The 19191-nt window shown below is 40.8% G+C and overlaps 1 protein-coding gene across 1 annotated transcript in view; it reads left to right on the top strand.

Annotated features, from left to right (window-relative positions):
* The window catches only part of ranbp3l.S (RAN binding protein 3-like S homeolog), a 41375-nt gene extending 30097 nt beyond the window's left edge, over nucleotides 1-11278 (top strand). Inside the window, exons 13-15 of the mRNA XM_018244523.2 lie at nucleotides 1529-1671; nucleotides 3969-4149; nucleotides 9618-11278. Of these exons, the coding sequence (XP_018100012.1) occupies nucleotides 1529-1671; nucleotides 3969-4149; nucleotides 9618-9661 (368 nt within the window). The 3' untranslated portion in view covers nucleotides 9662-11278. The remainder of the gene's footprint in view (nucleotides 1-1528; nucleotides 1672-3968; nucleotides 4150-9617) is intronic.
* Nucleotides 11279-19191: the final 7913 nt, after the last annotated feature.

Below are 19191 nucleotides of genomic sequence, written 5' to 3'. Positions count from 1 at the left end.
ACCCCCTGTGGCCAACTTTGAAAGCATAAATTATTTGTTTGATTAGGCTTGTGGTGCAGTAAGTTCATGTTGATATTTAGTATACAAAATACAGCATTTCTAGCCTTATTCTATTTTAGACTTTACATGCCTAATAAGGTTTCCATCAAGACATAAACACTGCCAGTTTGTTGATCAGAATAAACTCTGAATGACTCCTAACTCCTCCATGGTTGCCGTTTACAATAGAAAATGCAAGTTAGCGGTTTGTGTTTATTTTTTGCGTACTTTTTAAAAACGATTATCTATTTTCGATGCTTGATAAACGATTTTATAATCTTAAAGATCATAAAAGTTTTAATGATTTCTTTGGTATAGTATTCATTATATTAATATGGTGGCTTTTTTTTTTACAGTGGATTCTTAATCATTATTATTTACAAATAGGATTTATCATTATTGTTACTTACTGTATTTTGGATGGAGCTAGAAATGGCCATTTGCTCTCCTACATACACCTGAAAACACATCTTTGTGGCAGATATTCATTGACAGACCCAATATATCTTATAGGGGGGCTCATTTTGCCTAGAAGATGTATTAGAGTTTGTGCTATTAAAATCACCAGAAATCATGTCTCTCTACATGCAGGATTTGTGCAAAAGGCAGTGATTTTGTTAGATTTTGTTTGTACTGGAATCAGTTATTTGAGTGAGCTCTAATTCATCTGCTAGGAAAGGAAGCCCCCCTATAAGATATATTGGATCAAAAGCTTGCCATAGACGCACAGATCCTATCGTACGAATTGAGGATTCGTAGGATTTTCGGATCGTGTGTGGAGAGTGCCGACATCTTTCGTTTAATTTTGACCCGACCGATCCCGCCAGAGCCCACCAGAGCCCATTGCACATCGTAATCAGGTTCAGATTACCCCCGATATAGCCAGGCTCCTTAATGGCATATCGGGGAAAGATCCGCTCGTTTGGCGATGTCGGTCTATGGCCACCTTCACTTTCAATGAATATCTGACACCCAACTGCTGCATGAAGACAGAATGAAGAGAAACAGATGCTGATTTGGGAATAGTAAAAATAAACTTGATTATTTCAGAAACGATGGAGAATATTTAATTGATTATATTTAGAAAGTTTCTTATTTCAATACGATGAAGCTTATATAAAATGTTCGTTTTCGCGATAGCTTCCCTTTAAGGAGAAACAAAAGACACTAAGAAAGATTCAGGATATAGTGGGAAAGGTTCTTGTGGGTAAACTAACTGGTCAGAGTGAATGCTGAAACTGCTACCAAAATCTGCCCAACGCCACTTCTTTGTTTTTTTTGTCTTTTGATCAAACGGCTCATTTTTCTTCGAGATGACTTCTCACATTGTAAACAAAACACTCAACTAAAGTGACAATCTTGTTTTCTATTTAGGATTTCATTACATTTTTACTTGTAACTGCTTTAACTCTGCGTCAAGCTATAGGACCTCTGAGGAATGATCTTTAGGCAGGGAATCTAAATCGTGTGTTATTCTTTGTCATTGCAGTGATGCGAAACCACGGCAGTTTGAAGCTCCTTTTAAACAGCAAAATCTTTGAGCAAATGAAGTTAGAGAGGGCGAGCAGAAAGGTCCTGCGTATTATGGCCACCGACCTTATGGACCACAGCCTCAAAGTTTTCTTAGTCCAGGTAAGATAATGGCAAGAAAAGGCCGCAGATGAATCATTTCCTCTGTCCCTACTGAAATACACAGGAGGGTGTATGGGTGGGTTTGTTGCTTTTTTGATTTTCTGATATGTTAACGTTTTGAATTAATGTAAGTGTATTTTTATAATAAAAATCCTACTGAAATACACATGTAAAATTCAAATTTGATACGAGTCCAGTAAATAATATTTTATAGCCTGGATACTATTCTACATGAAATAAGTATTGCTATTCAAAATAAAGTGCAAGATGAGCAGCACTTGTTTATACCCTCTCTCCCAATCTGTAGAGTCAGTGTGGGGTAAAGGGGGATGATTTGCAATCTTGCTTTTTAATAAATAATAATTGTTGTACTTGAAGAGAAAGCGTAAATTATGTTGTACAGGTATAGGATCAACTATCCAGAATGCTTGGGACCTGGTTTTTTTTGGATAAGGGATATTTCTATAATTTCGATCACTATACCACAAATCTGCTAAAATTTATTTAAAGGCAGTGTCGGACTGGGATGCCAGGGGCCCACAGAGACCCTTACGCCATGTGCCCACTTAACAAACTATTATTCCTCCTCTTCTCATTCAACATTTTTTTCTCCTAGTCTTTTATCTCTATATACTATACTCTATTCTTCCATTATTAAGCCCCATAAAGAAATAGGGAATGACCATGAAATAGGCCAAATGGTAAGAAGCAAGAGGCCCACTGACACCTGGGCCCACCGGGAGTTTTCCTGGTATCCCGATGGGTCAGTCCGACACTGTTTAAAGGAACCAGTTATCCAGAAAGTTCCATATTATAAGAAGGTCCTCTCCCACAGAGTCCATTTTAAAGGGATACTGTCATGGGGAAAACATGTTTTTTTTTCAAAACACATCAGTTAATAGTGCTGCTCCAGCAGAATTCTTCACTGAAATCCAATTCTCAAAAGAGCAAATAGATTTTTTTTTAATTAAAATTTGAAATCTGACATGGGGCTAGGCATATTGTCAGTTTCCCAGCTGCCCCCAGTCATGTGACTTGTGCCTGGCAGGCTGTTATTTCTTCGATGTCGCCAAACAAGCGGATCTCTCTCCAATATGCCCACCTTGAGGTGAGCAATATCTGGCTGATCCGATCGTGGGCCCTAGGGCCCAACGATTGGATCCTAACGAATCGGAACGGGCGGTCGGATCGCGGGACCGCCTCAACGAACAGATGCGGCCACGATTAATGGGATTTTTAGTCCCATCCGATCAAGATCTGGCCGACTTTCGGCCAGATCTCGATCGGGGAAGCCCGTCGGGGGGGCCCCATACACAGGCCAATAAGCTGCCGACTCGGTCTGTTGGCAGCTTTTATCGGCCCATGTATGGCCACCTTAACTTAATCAATCTTAGTGGGACCTGAATTTTACTATTGAGTGTTGTTCTTAGATCTACTGTGTTAGGGAGCTGCTATCTGGTTACCTTACCATTGTTCTTTTCTTAGGCTGCTGGGGGGGGATGATATCACTCCAACTTGCAGTACAGCAGTAAAGAGTGATTGAAGTTTATCAGAGCACAAGTCACATGACTGGGGACAGCTGGGAAATTGACAATATGTCTAGCCCCATGTCAGATTTCAAAATTGAATATAAAAAAAATCTGTTTGCTCTTTTGAGAAATGGATTTCAGTGCAGAATTCTGCTGGAGCAGCACTATTAACTGATGTGTTTTGAAAAAAAACATGTTTTCCCATGACAGGATCCCTTTAAGCAAATAATTCTAATTTTAAAATTGATTGAATGAAATAAACCCAATAGGATTGTTTTGCCAACAATCTATTTTAAAATTAGAATTATTTGCTTAAAATAGATTCTGTGGGAGAGGATATAATAATGGATAACTGGTTTCCAGATAACCGATCTCATACATGTTTATAATTCTCTTCCCAACTCTCTTTACAGAACACAGAGAGTAAAATGCAACGCAAAAAGACCTCTTCTTGCCTGGTTCATACAGCACACAAATAATTAGTTAATAAGTATTACAAAATAAAATTCAGGTAAAATGGCCTGGGGAGGCAAATCTATTCATTTTTTTTTTATTCAAGTAGTTTTTGTTTATATTGACAACTAACATAAGAAACTTCAGTCACATTTAGGTTGGGGTAAAAAAAATCACAGTCAACACTGCACTCTTCCATTTATTTTTAAAACCTTTTAAACCCCTCGGAATAGATCATCTTTAACAAAGTAGCATATTAAGACATCAGCCCCCCTGTTCTAAATGGCCTTTAATTGGTATAATTTTTCTCTCTAGGCAAGTGTGAAGGATGCAGGGCGTCTCTTTGCTGCCATTCACCACCGCCTTGTCGCTCTGCGGAGCAGCAGCCAACGGAAGGCTGAGACCACTCAAGCTGAGGCAGAATCGCGTTTTCAACTTATCAACAGTGACTCTGAAGATGAAGATGAAATGACTTTGATTCACCGTAGCCTTTCTGGTACGTTTCAATTTAAGGCATTTGTCAACAGGAAATAAATCTGCAATTACTTTGTAAACTCACAGTGAAGTGAAGCCTCACTCAGCCTATTGTTTAGTGGAACTTAAGATTATATATATATATATATATATATATATTATATATATATATATATATATATATATATATATATATATATATATATATATATATATATATATATATATAATATATATAAAAAAAAAAAACAGGGGGGTTGTGGGAGCACTCTAAAGGCTTTAAAGTACTATATATATATATATATATATATATATATATATATATATATATATAAGTATAATAAATGCTATTGCATATTTTATTATTATTATTATTAACATGTATTTATATAGCGCCAACATATTGCGTAGCACTGTAAAGTAACTGTGATTATACAACTACATCACATGAATTACATACATAGAATATATGGAGTAACAAACATCACAATCAATACAGGTACAAAGAGGTGAGGAAGACCCTATGCATAGGCATACAGTCTAAAGGGAAGGGAGTAATACACAAGGTGTGGGAGTGGGCAAGATCGAAGTAAGTGGGTGAGAAATGTGGTGTTGTATGTGGTGTTGCGTTTGGTAGTTAAGCAGAGTGAGGGTAGGCTTCTCGAAAGAAGTGCGTTTTCAGAGATTTTTGAAAGCAGAAAGGTTGGGAGAAAGTCGGACAGATCGTGGGAGAGCATTCCAGAGGAAGGGTGCAGCCCTTCCAAAGTCTTGAATGCGAGCATGTGAGGAGGTAATGAGAGAAGAGTTGAGTAGCAGGTCAGTAGAGGAGCGAAGTAAGCGAGTGGGTGAGTATATAGAGATGAGTTCAGAGATGTAGGGTGGAGCAGAGTTGTGAAGTACTTTGAAAGTCAGTGTCATTAATTTGAATTTGATTCTGAAAGGTAATGGAAGCCAGTGCAGGGATTGACAGAATGGCGAGGCAGAGGATGAGCGGTTGCTGAGGTGTATGAGCCTTGCAGCAGTGTTCATTATGGACTGGAGAGGTGACAGTCTCTGGAGGGGGAGGCCATTAAAAGAGAGTTACAGTAGTCTAGACGCGATATGATGAGAGAGTGAATAAGAATTTTGGCAGCGTCTTGGGTGATAAATGATCGTATTTTGGATATGTTCCTTAGGTGGAAGTGACATGATTTAATAAGTGACTGGATATGAGGAGTGAATGACAGGGCAGAATCTCGGATAACCCCAAGGCACCGGGCCTGGGAGAGGGGGTGATAGTGGAATTGTTAACTATGATGGATACTTCGGGGATGCTACTGGTGTTTCTTGGAGGAAAGAGAACCATTTCAGTTTTAGAGAGGTTTAATTTAAGGTAGCGTTGCGACATCCAGGTAGAGATAGCGGACAGGCAGGAGGAGACGCGAGTTAGGAGTTCTGGGTTGAGATCAGGAGATGAGAGATAGATTTGAGTATCGTCAGCATAGAGGTGGTAGTGGAAACCATACGAATTTATTAATTTGCCAAGGGAGGAAGTATAGAGGGAGAATAGTAATGGTCCAGGACAGAGCCTTGAGGAACTCCAACAGAAAGAGGTAGGGGAGAAGATGATACTCCATTGTAGGAGACACTGAAGGAACGATTGGTGATGTAAGAAGAGAACCAGGACAGGGCTGTGTCACGAAGGCCAAGTGACTGGAGGGACTGGAGGAGGAGAGGGTGATCTACAGTGTCAAATGCGGCTGAGAGGTCAAGCAGTATTAGTAGTGAGAAATGATTGTTGGCTTTAGCGGTTAAAAGGTCATTAGTTAGTCGAGTCAGGGCAGTTTCCGTGGAGTGTTGTGGCTTAAAACCAGATTGTAGGGGGTCCAGCAGGTTATTGTCAGAGAGGAATGAGGTAAGTCGGTTGTAGACTAGGCGCTCAAGTAGTTTAGAGATGAAAGGTAGCAGAGAGATAGGTCGGAGGTTGTCAAGATTGGAGGGATCAAGAGAGGGTTTTTTCAGAATGGGGGTGACAAGAGCATGTTTTAGTTGAGAAGGAAACAGTCCAGTTGAGAGCGAAAGATTAAATAGGTGAGTTAAGGCTTTGATTAGACAAGGATTGGTATTGCGGAGAAGTTTCGAGGGAATTGGATCAAGCGGGCAGGTGGTAAGGTGAGAAGAAGCCAGAAGCTTTGAGACTTCCTCATCAGTGACAGGGGTGAAGGAGCACAGGAGAGACTGGGCAGTGTGGAGGGAGGGTGGTGGAAGTCTAGGGGGGTTGAGTAGTGTAATGTCCCTTCTGATAGTGTCAATTTTGTTTTTGAAGTGCTCAGCAATATCTTGAGCAGAGACAGATGTGCATGGAGGGGGTGGAGAAGGGGAAAGGAGAGTGTTAAAGGTGGAGAAAAGTTGTGCTGGTTTTTTAGAAAGGGAGTTAATGAGTGAAGTAAAGTATGTTTGTTTGGCTTGGAAGAGGCTGGTGTTAAAGGAGCGCAGGGCGGATTTGTAGCTCCAAAAGTCTGATTCTGAACGGGATTTGCGCCAGCGACGCTCAAGTGCACGTGAGTGTCTTTGGAGCGCTTTTGTATGAGCAGTATGCCAAGGTTGAAGTGGTTTGGGTCGAGAACGTTTAGTTTTTATAGGAGCAAGCTCATTTAGGGCAGTGGTGAGAGTACTATAGTAGACAGAGGTAGCCACATTAGGACATGAGATGGCTGAGATATTAGAGTGAAGAGAGTCAAAGGAAGAAGAGAGATGTGACACGTCTACAGCTTGCAAGTCACGGTAAGTACGTGTTTGGGGAATAGCAGGGGGTGAGGAAGGAGTTAGTGAGAGTTGAAATGTGAGCATATTGTGATCAGAGAGGGGAAATGGGGAGTTAGTAAAATTGGAGGTTGAACAGAGTCTGGTAAATATGAGATCCAGAGCATTACCATTGGAGTGAGAGGGGGAGTCTGAGCACAAAGATAAGCCTAGGGAGGAGGTTAGTGAAAGAAGTTTAGAGACAGAAGAGTTGTTGATGTTGTTAATGGGTATATTAAAGTCACCTAATATGATGGATGGGATGTTAGATGAAAGAAAGTAAGGAAGCCAGGCTGCAAAGTTGTCCAGAAATTGTGCAGTTGGTCCTTATATGTACCCAAAACAGGGGTTATTTTGTTACAAAGTTATGATCATAAAATTGATAAGCCACCATACCACGTCAAGGTAAACCCCAAATGGCGGTCCCTAACTTGTTTTATTTTTTATGTGCATTTTAGCATTAACTGTAATCAATGTCCATTGAACGCTGTTTTTTCACTGAGGGCTAAATCCTCCCCAGCCAGCAATCAGGCTTTTAAACTAGTGGTGATCCTATGCTTTTAAATTGGGCGTTTGTTTAGGGAATATCTCTCCTTTAAAAGCCTGATTGCTGGCTGGGGAGGATTTTAGCCCTCAGTGAAAAAACAGCGTTCAATGGACATTGATTACAGTTAATGCTAAAATGCACATAAAAATAAAACAAGTTAGGGACCGCCATTTGGGGTTTACCTTGACGTGGTATGGTGGCTTATCAATTTTATGATCATAACTTTGTAACAAAATAACCCCTGTTTTGGGTACACATGCAATAGCATTTATTATACTTATATATATATATATATATATATATATATATATATATATATATATATATATATATATATATATATATATATATATATATATATATATATATATATATACTTTAAAGCCTTTAGAGTGCTCCCACAGCCCCCCTGTTTTGATATTTTATATATATATATATATATATATATATATTCATACTCTTCACCCAAAGGTATTTTCAAACAGAAGTAACATAGTAAGTTAGGTTGAAAAAAGATACGTCCATCAAGCTCAACCGTATAACTCTATATATAACTTGCCTAACTGCCAGTTGATCCAGAGGAAGGCAAAAACCCCATCTGAAGCCTCTCCAATTTGCCTCAGAGGCGGAAAAATTCCTTCCTGACTCCAACATGGCAATGGGACTAGTCCCTGGATCAACTTATTATAAGGTATTATAAGCTATCTTTCATAACCACGTCTTTTCTCACTTGCAAAAAAGCCATCCAACCCCTTCTTAAAGGAACAGTTCAGTGTGAAAATAAAAACTGGATAAATAGATAACCTGTGCAAAATAAATATGTTTCTAATATAGTAAGTTAGCCAAAAATGTAATGTATAAAGGCTGGAGTGACTGGATGTCTAACAGAACAGAAACCAACTTCCTGCTTTTCAGCTCTCTAACTCTTTAGTCAGCGACATGGGACATAACTGTTCAGTGAGTTTGTAACTGATCCTCCGCATTCAGCTCAGATTCAAAGGCAACAGAAATGACCCATGTGGCCCCCCCCTCAAGTCACTGATTGGTTATTGCCTGGTAACTAATCAGTGGAAACCAAGAGAGCTGAAAACAGGAAGTAGTGTTCTGGCTATTATGTTAGACATCCAGTCACTCCAGCCTTTATACATTACATTTTTGGCTAACTAACTATATTAGATACATTTTTTATTTTGCACAGCCTATTTATTTATCTAGTTTGTATTTTTACACTGAACTGTTCCTTTAAAGCTATCTAATGTATCAGCCTGTACCACTGATTCAGGGAGAGAATTCCACATCTTCACAGCTCTCACTGTAACAAACCCCTTCCCAATATTTTGACGGAACCTCTTTTCTTCTAATCGGAATGGGTGACCTTGTGTCAGCTGGAAAATAAAGCATTAGAGAGATTATTATATGATCCCCTTATATATTTATACTTAGTTTTCATATCACCCCTTAAGCGCCTCTTCTCCAGCGTGAACATCTCCAATTTGGCCAGTCTTTCCTCATAGCTAAGATTTTCCATATCTTTCACCAGCTTAGTTGCCCTTCTCTGTACCCTCTCTAATACAATAATGTCCTGTTTGAGTGATGGAGACCAAAACTGTACGGCATAATCTAGATGGGGCCTTACAAGTGCTCTATACAGTGGATGCTGATTATTCAATTCTGATGCTAATTGCACTGGTTTCTGTGCTGCCATGTAGTAATTATCTGTATTAATTACTAATCAGCCTTATATTGGGACATTTCTATTCTATGTGTACTGTATATTGTCACTGGGTCCCTAAGCTCAGTAAGTGACAGCAGCACAGAGCATGTGCAGTGAATCAGCAGAAAAGAAGATGAGGAGCTACTGGGGCATCTTTGGAGACACAGATCTTTACTACTAAAGGGCTATGGTTGCCTTGGGCTGGTACAGAAGCTAAAAACATAATGTACCACATTTCTAGCTACTTCTTTAGTTAAGCTTTAGTTCTCCTTTAAACCATTGAAAATGATGTAATAAATGTATATTGGGAAGCTGCTTAGAATTGCATTTTCCATCATCAGGAAAGTTTATTTTTGAGTTGACATCTTCTTTAAATTTCCTAGAAAAGTTTTTAGAATATTCATAGATTTCTGGTCTGGTGAAAATGTTTATTTTTGTTTTGATTCAGAGCATGATCAGTGGATCAGAAGGCAGCCTGTCATATACTCCTGACATCCAGTATTTCTGCCTTGTTGTAGAGTAAGATGACACAGCAGCGCAGTCTATGTGAAGGATGAATCTACTATTGGCGCAGCCATTCGTTCTAAATTATCTATAGACTGGAACTAAAGTCACCAAAGGAAAAACAGATGTGCCAAAGACACAGCCGTGATTTACCATAAAGCATGTTTGCAACGTTTGAATATTATGGAGACTGTATTGTTGTTCAGGGGGCTGTTTAGACCCTGCAAAGACATTTGTTTCCCACCACTGGAGAAGTTCATAGAAGATTCTGCCAAAGACTTTCTATAGGAAACGTGGGGTGAATTACACACTCTCTTCTTGTACTGTATATACCTCAGATAGGACTTTCACTCAAGACTTCAGTGAACCCTGGACCATGCATTTCTATTCTCAAACTCTTGACTGGAGCACCGCGGATTATGTTTTTCCTGCGTGGGCCGCAATTTCTTTCTCCTTAGCTTTTGGACTGGCCAAACATAGGGTTCTTCTCATGAGGTTCTTCTATATCCCTTAAATCTGGAGTTGTTTGCATGTGTTCATAGGAATCTAAGAAGATACTTTATTAAAGAAGCATGGATAGCTCATCATATTGATGGCAAACAGATATCTTTTGGGCTTTAAAATATGCAATGATTATTTATTTTTTAACTATTTTCAAATAGATGAATATTTGATTATGAGATTTCATATTGGTCCCAATGGCTTTCCCTCTTTTGCTTTCCTCAATGTTAAAGGGGAAACTATCATCATTTTTATTAGTGATGCACCGAATCCACTATTTTGGATTTGGCCGAACCCCCAAATCCTTCGCAAAAGATTCCGCCGAATCAGACTGGGCCAGGGGGACACCGGGAAAAAACCTGGTGGGCCCTGGCTCTTTTGGGCCCTGCTGCACCAGACCCGCTCCCTGTACTCACTTTCCTTACCCCTCTCCCTGACCCCAGTTGCGCTGGAAAGAGGTATTTTGCAGCTGAGAGTCCTGGGAGATGGTGTGGGTGGACCCTGAGGCTGCAGGCCCTGGGCCCCCCAGACAGACGCTGCTGGGTAGTTAATGCCCCTATGCAATACCAGCTCTATAAATGTGAAGTTAATAACTCTGATGTTGTTCCCTATTCTTCCTAAGCTTTCAAATCTAGCCATTGCTCTCCTGTGCTGTGAATTCTGGGCAGGGGCCTAGCCAGCTCTGGACTGGGAGTCAAAAAAGGGCCCTGGCAATTCAATAACACAGAGCCCACTAGCCCACTAAATAGTGGCTTTCTAGTAGGGATTACTATTTTGGATTCCGAACATCCGAATCCTTCCCAAAAGATTCATCCGAATACCGAACCAAATCCTTATCCTAATTTGCATATGCAAAATAGTGGTGGAAAGGGGAAAACATTTTTTACTTCCTTGTTTTGTGACAAAAAGTGATGCGATTTCCATATAAAATAAATTTGCGAAAATTTGGCCGCGCATCAGAATAATCTGACTGCCAATATAGGCGTGCGTATGACAATTGTTGATGCACGTCAAAATAATTTTCTTCAATGAGTTTAGCAAATTTTTTGGCGAAACTGGAAAAATTCGCCCATCACTATTACAGAGAAAAAGGAAATCATTTTTAAAAATTTGGATTTTTTGGATAAAATAGAGTCTATGGGGCAAATTCACTAAGGCGCGAAGCGCCGAACGCTAGCGTTAATTCGCTAGCGTTTGGCATTTTCGCTACTGCGCAAATTCACTAACGAATGCTGGCGTAGTTTCGCTAGTGTTACTTCGCAACCTTACGCCATGCGAATCTTCGCTAGCGACTAAACTACGCAAATTCACTAACTTGCGCAGTGTAGTGAACGCTACCTTTTACGATAGACTTCCTAAGTCCCCCTTCCTCCCCCCTACTTTTCCTGACTCATGGCAACTTACCTAGACAGTGGGCACATGTGTAGGGCAAAATAAAATTTTTATTTGCAGATCTGAAGGTTTTCTAGGCATTTGTAGTGCAGATACGTGTTCCTCCATTGAAATTTGAATTTTGCGCCATATGCAAATTAGCCTTCGCTAGCGCAACTTCGCTTAATATAGCGAAACAACGCTAGCGCAACTCCGCAACCTTTCGCTACCCCTGTGCACAACTTCGCATTTTAGTGAATTTGCGGAGCGCTGGCGAAAATTCGCCTGGCGAAGTGCGGTGAAGTGCAGCGAAGAGCGGCGAAGTTGCGCCTGGCGCAAATTCGATTCTTAGTGAATTTGCCCCTATGAGAGATGGCCTTTCCGTAATTTGGAGCTTTCTGGATAACGGGATTGTGGATAACGGATCCCATACCTGTATACAAATAACTTAAAAAAACATAGAAAATGTGTAATGAATGTATACTGCAAAGTTACTTAGAATTATGTTTTCTTTTAATAGGCAATGGGGACTAGGCTAAATCTTGGCTAGGCACTACATGAGAACTTAATTCTGTAATAGATAAATGCAACATGAAAACTAAAGGTATTGCCAGTGGGTAACTAGAGTGCGCTGCAAAAAAATCTTCTATCCCCATCCTCCCGCCTGACTGGTGTCCCCTTTATTGCTGCAGGTAATAGAGCGTCTGGGGACGGCGGGAGTTTTCTTATTAGCTATAGAGGATCCTCTATAGTTACACCACTGGGAATAGCAATCCCCTGCTTCATCAAACATTTACACTTTAGGATCCTGAAAGGTATTTTGCATACGCTGTACAGAAAACAATGCAGCCATAGTTTCATTTAAGATTCATCTTTTCATAAATGCAGTAGGGATGCACTGAATCCACTATTTTGGATTCGGCCGAACCCCCGAGTCCTTCGCAAAAGATTTGGCCGAATACCAAATCTGAATTTGCATATGCAAATTAGGGGTGGGAAGGGGAAAACATTTTTCATGTGATTTCCCTCCCCACCCCTAATTTGCATATGCAAATTAGGATTTGGATTTGGTTCAGCCGAATCCGAATCCTGCTGAAAAAGGTAGAATCCTGGCCGAATCCCGAACCGAATCCTGGATTCGGTGCATCCCTAAACTTCAGGACTAATGTGTGTCTTTCTGTAAACTTTTTACCTGTACATCTAATTGAATGTATATTTTTAAAATATTTTGCCGTGTGTCCTTATTTTAAATGTCATAATAACAGTTAAGTTATAAATATATATATGAATAAAAACCAGATAATCTATTTTGTAAAACTGGTTCTGTCTATCGTTTGTAACGAGATCTCACATATGCATTCACACACACATACAGTAAAAACTCATTACATCTTAATTGCCCGTGTGAATTTTCTGTTCCTGGCACTGTATTAGCATCATCAGGTGCTTTGTGGGTGTGCTTGCCAAATATAAAAACTGCCTAATGCAAGCCATATCTCTGACAGTATGGGGCAGATTTACTTAGGGTCGAATATCGAGAGTTAATTAATCCTCAATATTCGACTGTCAAAGTTAAAAATTTTGCGATATTCGTTCGAACGATCGATGGAATAATTGTTCGATCGAACAATTAAATCCTTAGAATCGAACGATTCGAAGGATTTTAATCCATCGATCTAACGAAATTCCTTTGATCAAAAAAAGCTTAGAAAGCCTATGGGGACCGGTAGGTTCGGTAGGTTTTACTTGGCGAAGTAGGGGGTCGAAGTTTTTTTTAAAGAGACAGTACTTCGACTATCGAATGGTCGAATAGTCTAACAATTTTTAGTTCGAATCGTTCGAAGTTCGAAGTAGCCAATTCGATGGTCGAAGTAGCCCAAAAAATCATTCAAAGTTTTTTTTATTCTATTCTTTCACTCGAACTAAGTAAATGTGCCCCTATGTGTTCAAAATAGAAAACCTGCCCAGTTATCCATCATTTATAAAAACACACACCTAGACATCTCATATAAACAACAACAGGTAACAACAGGTAAAGTCAAAGTCAGAGTTTAAACCACTAGGATGTCTGATTTATAATGAGAAAGGTCATTGTACTTCTCTCTTGTTTAAAGGACCAGTAACACCAAACAATGAAAGTGTCCTAAAGTACTGAAAATATAATGTAGTGTTGCGCTGCACTTGTGTGTTTGCTTCAGAAACACTACTATAGTTTACAAATAGAAGCTACTGTGTAGTCATGGGGGCAGCCATTCAAAGCTGAAAGAGGAGAAAATGCACACAGGATAAACAGCAGATAACAGAAAGATCTGTAGTATACAATGGGATTCTTCAGAATTTACATTAGTTGAAAGTACCATTGGAATTGGTAGATTACAGAGCTGCACTATCTTCTGAAATACTGTTATCCCCATATTGTTCTTGTTCACAAGTACATTAGGGAACTCTACCATCGAAAAGATCAGTGCACCAGAAGCCACCCTTTTATACTAGAGCAGGTCTGTCCAACTGGCTGCATGTGCCTGTGACCCCTCCTTGTGTGACCCCCATATGAAAGCCTGCCTGCTGTGTCTGCTTACCATGTCTAAAATTTAAAAATTAAAACTACAGAGATTAACTGGCTCCTGCATTGTTTCAACCTCAAATTCAGACTGTAATCCCCTGTATTGTTCACACCTGTGACACCTCTATTGTTCACATCCCTAAAGCCTGTACTGTTAACACCAAGACCCAGACTGAAACTGCCCACATTGTTCAACTGTTCACACTCATACAAACTGCTGAGGGTGCACCAGCACTGTGTTACTCTATGTAGTACATTTTAGAGTGGTTCTGATAGGTTTCCCTGTCTCCTGTTCTGTTCTGCCTTCCCTATGCTCCCTGTGTGTGTGCCATACCATGCCTGCTCTATGCTCCCTGTCTGTGCCTTACTCTGCCTGTACGATGCTACCTGTGTGTGCCATACTATGCCTACTCTATGCTCTCTGAATGTGCCATACTCTGCCTGCCCTATGCTCCCTGTGTGTGCCATACTCTGCCTGCCCTATGCTCCCTGTGTGTGCCATACTCTGCCTGTCCTATGCAACTGCCTGTCCTATGCAATTGCGCTCTCTCGCATTAGTAAAGCCGAATTTCCGGTTTAAAAACCGGAAATTCGGCTCTTAAAGGTGCAGGAGCGGCTTTTTGCCGCCCCTGGAAACCGCTTCGGCGTTGCCGCCTGAGGCGAGCGTCTCAGCTCGCCTCATTGGCGGCGCGCCCCTGCCTGTATGTGCCCATACTATGCCTGCTCTATGCTCGCTGAATGTGCCATACTCTGCCTGCCCTATGCTCCCTGTGTGTGCCATACTCTGCCTGCCCTATGCTCCCTGTGTGTGCCATACTCTGCCTGTCCTATGCTCCCTGTATGTGCCATACTCTGCCTACCCTATGCTCCCTGTGTGTGTGCCGTACTCTACCTGCTCTATGCTACTTGAGTATGCCATACTGTGGCTGTGTTCGCCCTGCTCTGCTTGTGGAAAATAAGCCTGGTATTTGTTCTGAGGGTTTGTTAGCATTACTTTTTTCACATATGAGTGATAAGTCAAGTTATCAGCCCTCTACCATGTCAGACAGAAAATTTCAACCAGCTTGCCGGGTGTGTTTGCCACAACTTCCGGCCGCCTCTATTTATAGGTGTGCGCCTACCTCACCCTATTTTGTGATGTGAGAGATGGATGGCACAGGTCCATAAATAGAGGCGCTTTGCCTGGTTGGGCTGGGAGCAGGCAGGTAAGGGTCATGTATAGGCAGTGGCATAACTAGATATTACTGGTCCCAACACCAAAATATTTTTGGGGCCCCCAAAATGTCTAGAGTTTGCCAATAATTAATTGAAATATAAATGTATGTATATTAATGAGGGCCTCATGGGGCCCCTATAGCTACTGGGCCCCTTGCAACTGTAGGGTCTACTTCCTCTGTATTTACTCCCCTGCACATCACTAGTGCACCAGGGTTCATTTGGATGGGTTGAACTTGATGGAAATGTTTCTTAAATGGATACTGTCATGGGAAAAACAGTTTATTTTTATCAAAATGCATCAAAAGAACAAACAGATATTTTTATATTTAATTTTTAAAAACTGACATAGGGGTAGACTTATTGTCAGTTTCCAAGCTGTCCCCAATCATGTGACTTGTGCTCTGATAGACTTCAGTCACAACTGTACTGCAAGTTGGAGTGATATCACCCTCCCCCCCCCCCCCAGCAGCCACAGAACAGAACAACAGAACAATGGGAAGGTAACCAGATAACAACTCCCTAACACAAGATAACAATAGTTATCTAAGAACAGCACTCAATAGTAAAATCCAGGTTCCACTGTGACACATTCAGTTACATTGAGTAGGAGAAACAACAGCCTGCCAGAAAGCAGTTCCATCCTAAAGTGCTGGCTCTTTCTGAAAGCACATGACCAGGTAAAATGACCAATATTGCAACTAAAAAATACACTTGCTGGTTCAGGAATGAAATGTTATATTGTAGAGTGAACTATTTGCAGTGTAAACAGTGTAGTTAAAAAATAAAACTACATCATGAAACTCATGACAGAATTCCTTTAAGGAGTTATTTTCTCATAAAATGATCTCTTCCTTGCCTTGCCAATTTGCACTTCTTCTTTCACTTTTTTCTATTCTTTTGTGGGGTTTTTTTTTACCTTGCATCTGATGTGAACACACATCAGTAATGTATGGGGAGTATTAACAAAAAGTTATTCTTTGAATTTCTCTGAATGTTACTGACATGTTTCCATTACTGATAGCAATGACTCGGCATCACTTTTAGTGGAATCTTACAAAGAGGAAAATGATATGATTACAGTAAGTAAAGAGTGAGTGACACATTCAGGTTTATCCAGATTTGCTTTAGATACACTCGCCTTAATACAAATAAACAATCTCAGCCTACTCAGGATAACCCGATTCCCTGTGTTGTCTTGTGACTTCTACAGTATTTGTTTATCTTTCTCATGGCACCTAGATACTGGTAATGCTTTCAACGGTTCTTGGGAGAAAACTTAAAGGGATACTGCCATCACATAATTACCCCTTTTTTACACAAGCTTTGTGATGCTGATTTACTAAAGACACTGATTTACTAAAGGGCAAAGTGACCGTCACTAGCAAAAATACACCAGAATCAAATCATCCCATAAATTTTCCATGATATTCAAGTCGGGGGACTTTGACGGCCATTCCAGAATATTGTACTTCTCCCTCTGCATAAATGTCTTTGTAGATTTCCAAGTGTGTTTAGGGTCATTGTCTTGTTGGAATATCCAACCCCTGCGTAACTTCAACTTTGTGACTGATGCTTGAACATTATCCTGAAGAATTTGATGATATTGGGTTGAATTCATCCGACCCTCGACTTTAACAAGGGCCCCAGTAGTCCCTGAACTAGCCACACAGCATGATGGGACCTCCACCAAATTTGACAGTAGGTAGCAGGTGTTTTTCTTGGAATGCGATGTTCTTGTTCCGCCATGCAAAGTGCTTTTTGTTATGACCAAATAACTCAATTTTTGTCTCATCAGTCCAAAGCACTTTGTTCCAAAATGACTGCGGCTTGTCTAAATGAGCTTTTGCATACAACAAGTGACTCTGTTTGTGGTGTGAGTGCAGAAAGGGCTTCTTTCTCATCCCCCTGCCATACAGATGTTCTTTGTGCAAATTGAGCTGAATTGTAGAACGATGTACAGATACACCATCTGCAGCAAGATGTTCTTGCGGGTCTTTGGAGGTGATCTTTGGGTTGTCTATAACCATTGTAGAACGATGTACAGATACACCATCTGCAGCAAGATGTTCTTGCAGGTCTTTGGAGGTGATCTTTGGGTTGTCTGTAACCATTCTCACAATCCTTTGCATATGCCGCTCCTGTATTTTTCTTGGCCTGCCAGACCCAGGTTTTACAGCAACTGTGCCTGTGGCCTTCCATTTCCTGATTACATTCCTTACAATTGAAACTGACAATTTAAACCTCTGAGATAGCTTTTTGTAGCCAACCCCTTAAACCATTCTACTGAAAAATCTTTGCTTTTGGATCTTTTGAGAGTTGCTTTGAGGATCCCATGCTGTCACTCTTCAGAGGAGAGTCAAACAGAAGCACAACTTGCAATTGGCCACCTTAAATATTGGGAGGTATGCTAACTGTATAACATGATAGGGGCCTCTGACACTACTCTGTCCATATAGTAAGCAGGGAGACATTAGAGAAGACAATTTACCATCTAGTCTGATGTTTCTGATGTTCTCTCTGTCCATCACATGGTTCTCTCTGCCAGGCTGCTTTCTGCTAGATTCTGCGGCTTCCTTTTCCTGCCGGCCCCTCCCCGGCTGCTGTGTAACTTCCTGCAGTACTGTGGTCACTGTGCAGCCGGTTGCTAGGTAACCGCTTACACTACACAGGCTTTGTGCCAGCTCCATTACAGGGAACTACTGCAGAGGAATAAGTGCAAGAATTTTGCCCTACTTCCCTACACATGTAAAATTGCGGAAAAAAAACACCAACTGAAATGATTTATTGTTTGAACCAAAAACTAAAGTAGAATGTGGAAAAACTTAAAATGAGGGAATGTAAATTGGAGTTTTCCCTGTAAAGCCTAAACACCTTGGGTTGGCAAGTTGGAAGAGAGAACTGAATTGAATAAATAAGTTCTTACATTTGCTTTCAGGTAGAATCATCTCCCCCACTCCAAAGGCTTTCCTAAAGCGATATGAATAGAATTTATATTGCAGCCGTTTGCAGGGAAGGAAAGTAGATAGAAAATACAAAGCATATATTAAAGGAAAACTATACCCCCAAAATAGGGTTTCAACCTTTCCGGTTTTGACCCGGTCAGCCCGGTATTTTTAAGGGCTGCCGGGTCAAAAAAGCCAAATAAAGACAACCGAGCTGGATTCCCCTGATTGACAAGGTGGTCGGCTAATCGTAGATTGGCGCGTCATTGCCCTACCCCCTGACATCACTGACACGCCTACCTATGTCACGGCCCGGCCCCCTGCCCGGTCTCAAGCGCTTCAAAAGGTGGCAACCCTAACCCAAAATGAATACTTGAGCAACAGATTTATATCAAATTAACTGGCATATTAAAGAATCTTACCAAACTGGAATATATATTTAAGTAAAAACTGCCCTTTAACATCTCTTGCCTTGAACCACCATTTTGTGATGGTCTGTGTGCTGCCTCAGAGATCACATGACCAGAAATACTGCAACTCTAACTATAACAGGAAGAAGTGTGGGAGCAAAAGACACAACTCTGTTAATTCAGCAGTCCCCAACCTTTTTTGTACCAGGGACCGTTGCAAAAAATCTTATTGATGGGGTCGGCGTGTTAGTGGTGGGGTCGGCGGTGTCGGGGGTGAGGCCCAATTTGGCATGCTTTTTATAGGCTGGGCTCATCGCCCCAGTGCAGGAGTGTCCGCGGCTCGGAGGTTGGGGACCCCTTTGTTAATTGGCTCATGTGACCTAACATGTAGGGTTTGTTTGTGTGCACCGTGAATCCTACGATCCCAGGGGGCGGCCCTTATTTTTTTAAAATGGCAGTTTTCTATTTATGATTACCCAATGGCACATCCTACTAGAAAAGTATATTATTATG

The sequence above is a fragment of the Xenopus laevis genome, chromosome 1S, assembly GCF_017654675.1.
Source record: "Xenopus laevis strain J_2021 chromosome 1S, Xenopus_laevis_v10.1, whole genome shotgun sequence".
Classification (NCBI taxonomy): domain Eukaryota; kingdom Metazoa; phylum Chordata; class Amphibia; order Anura; family Pipidae; genus Xenopus; species Xenopus laevis.
The sequence above is the reverse complement of the archived record's forward strand: the minus strand, read 5'-3'. Positions and strand labels throughout refer to the sequence as shown.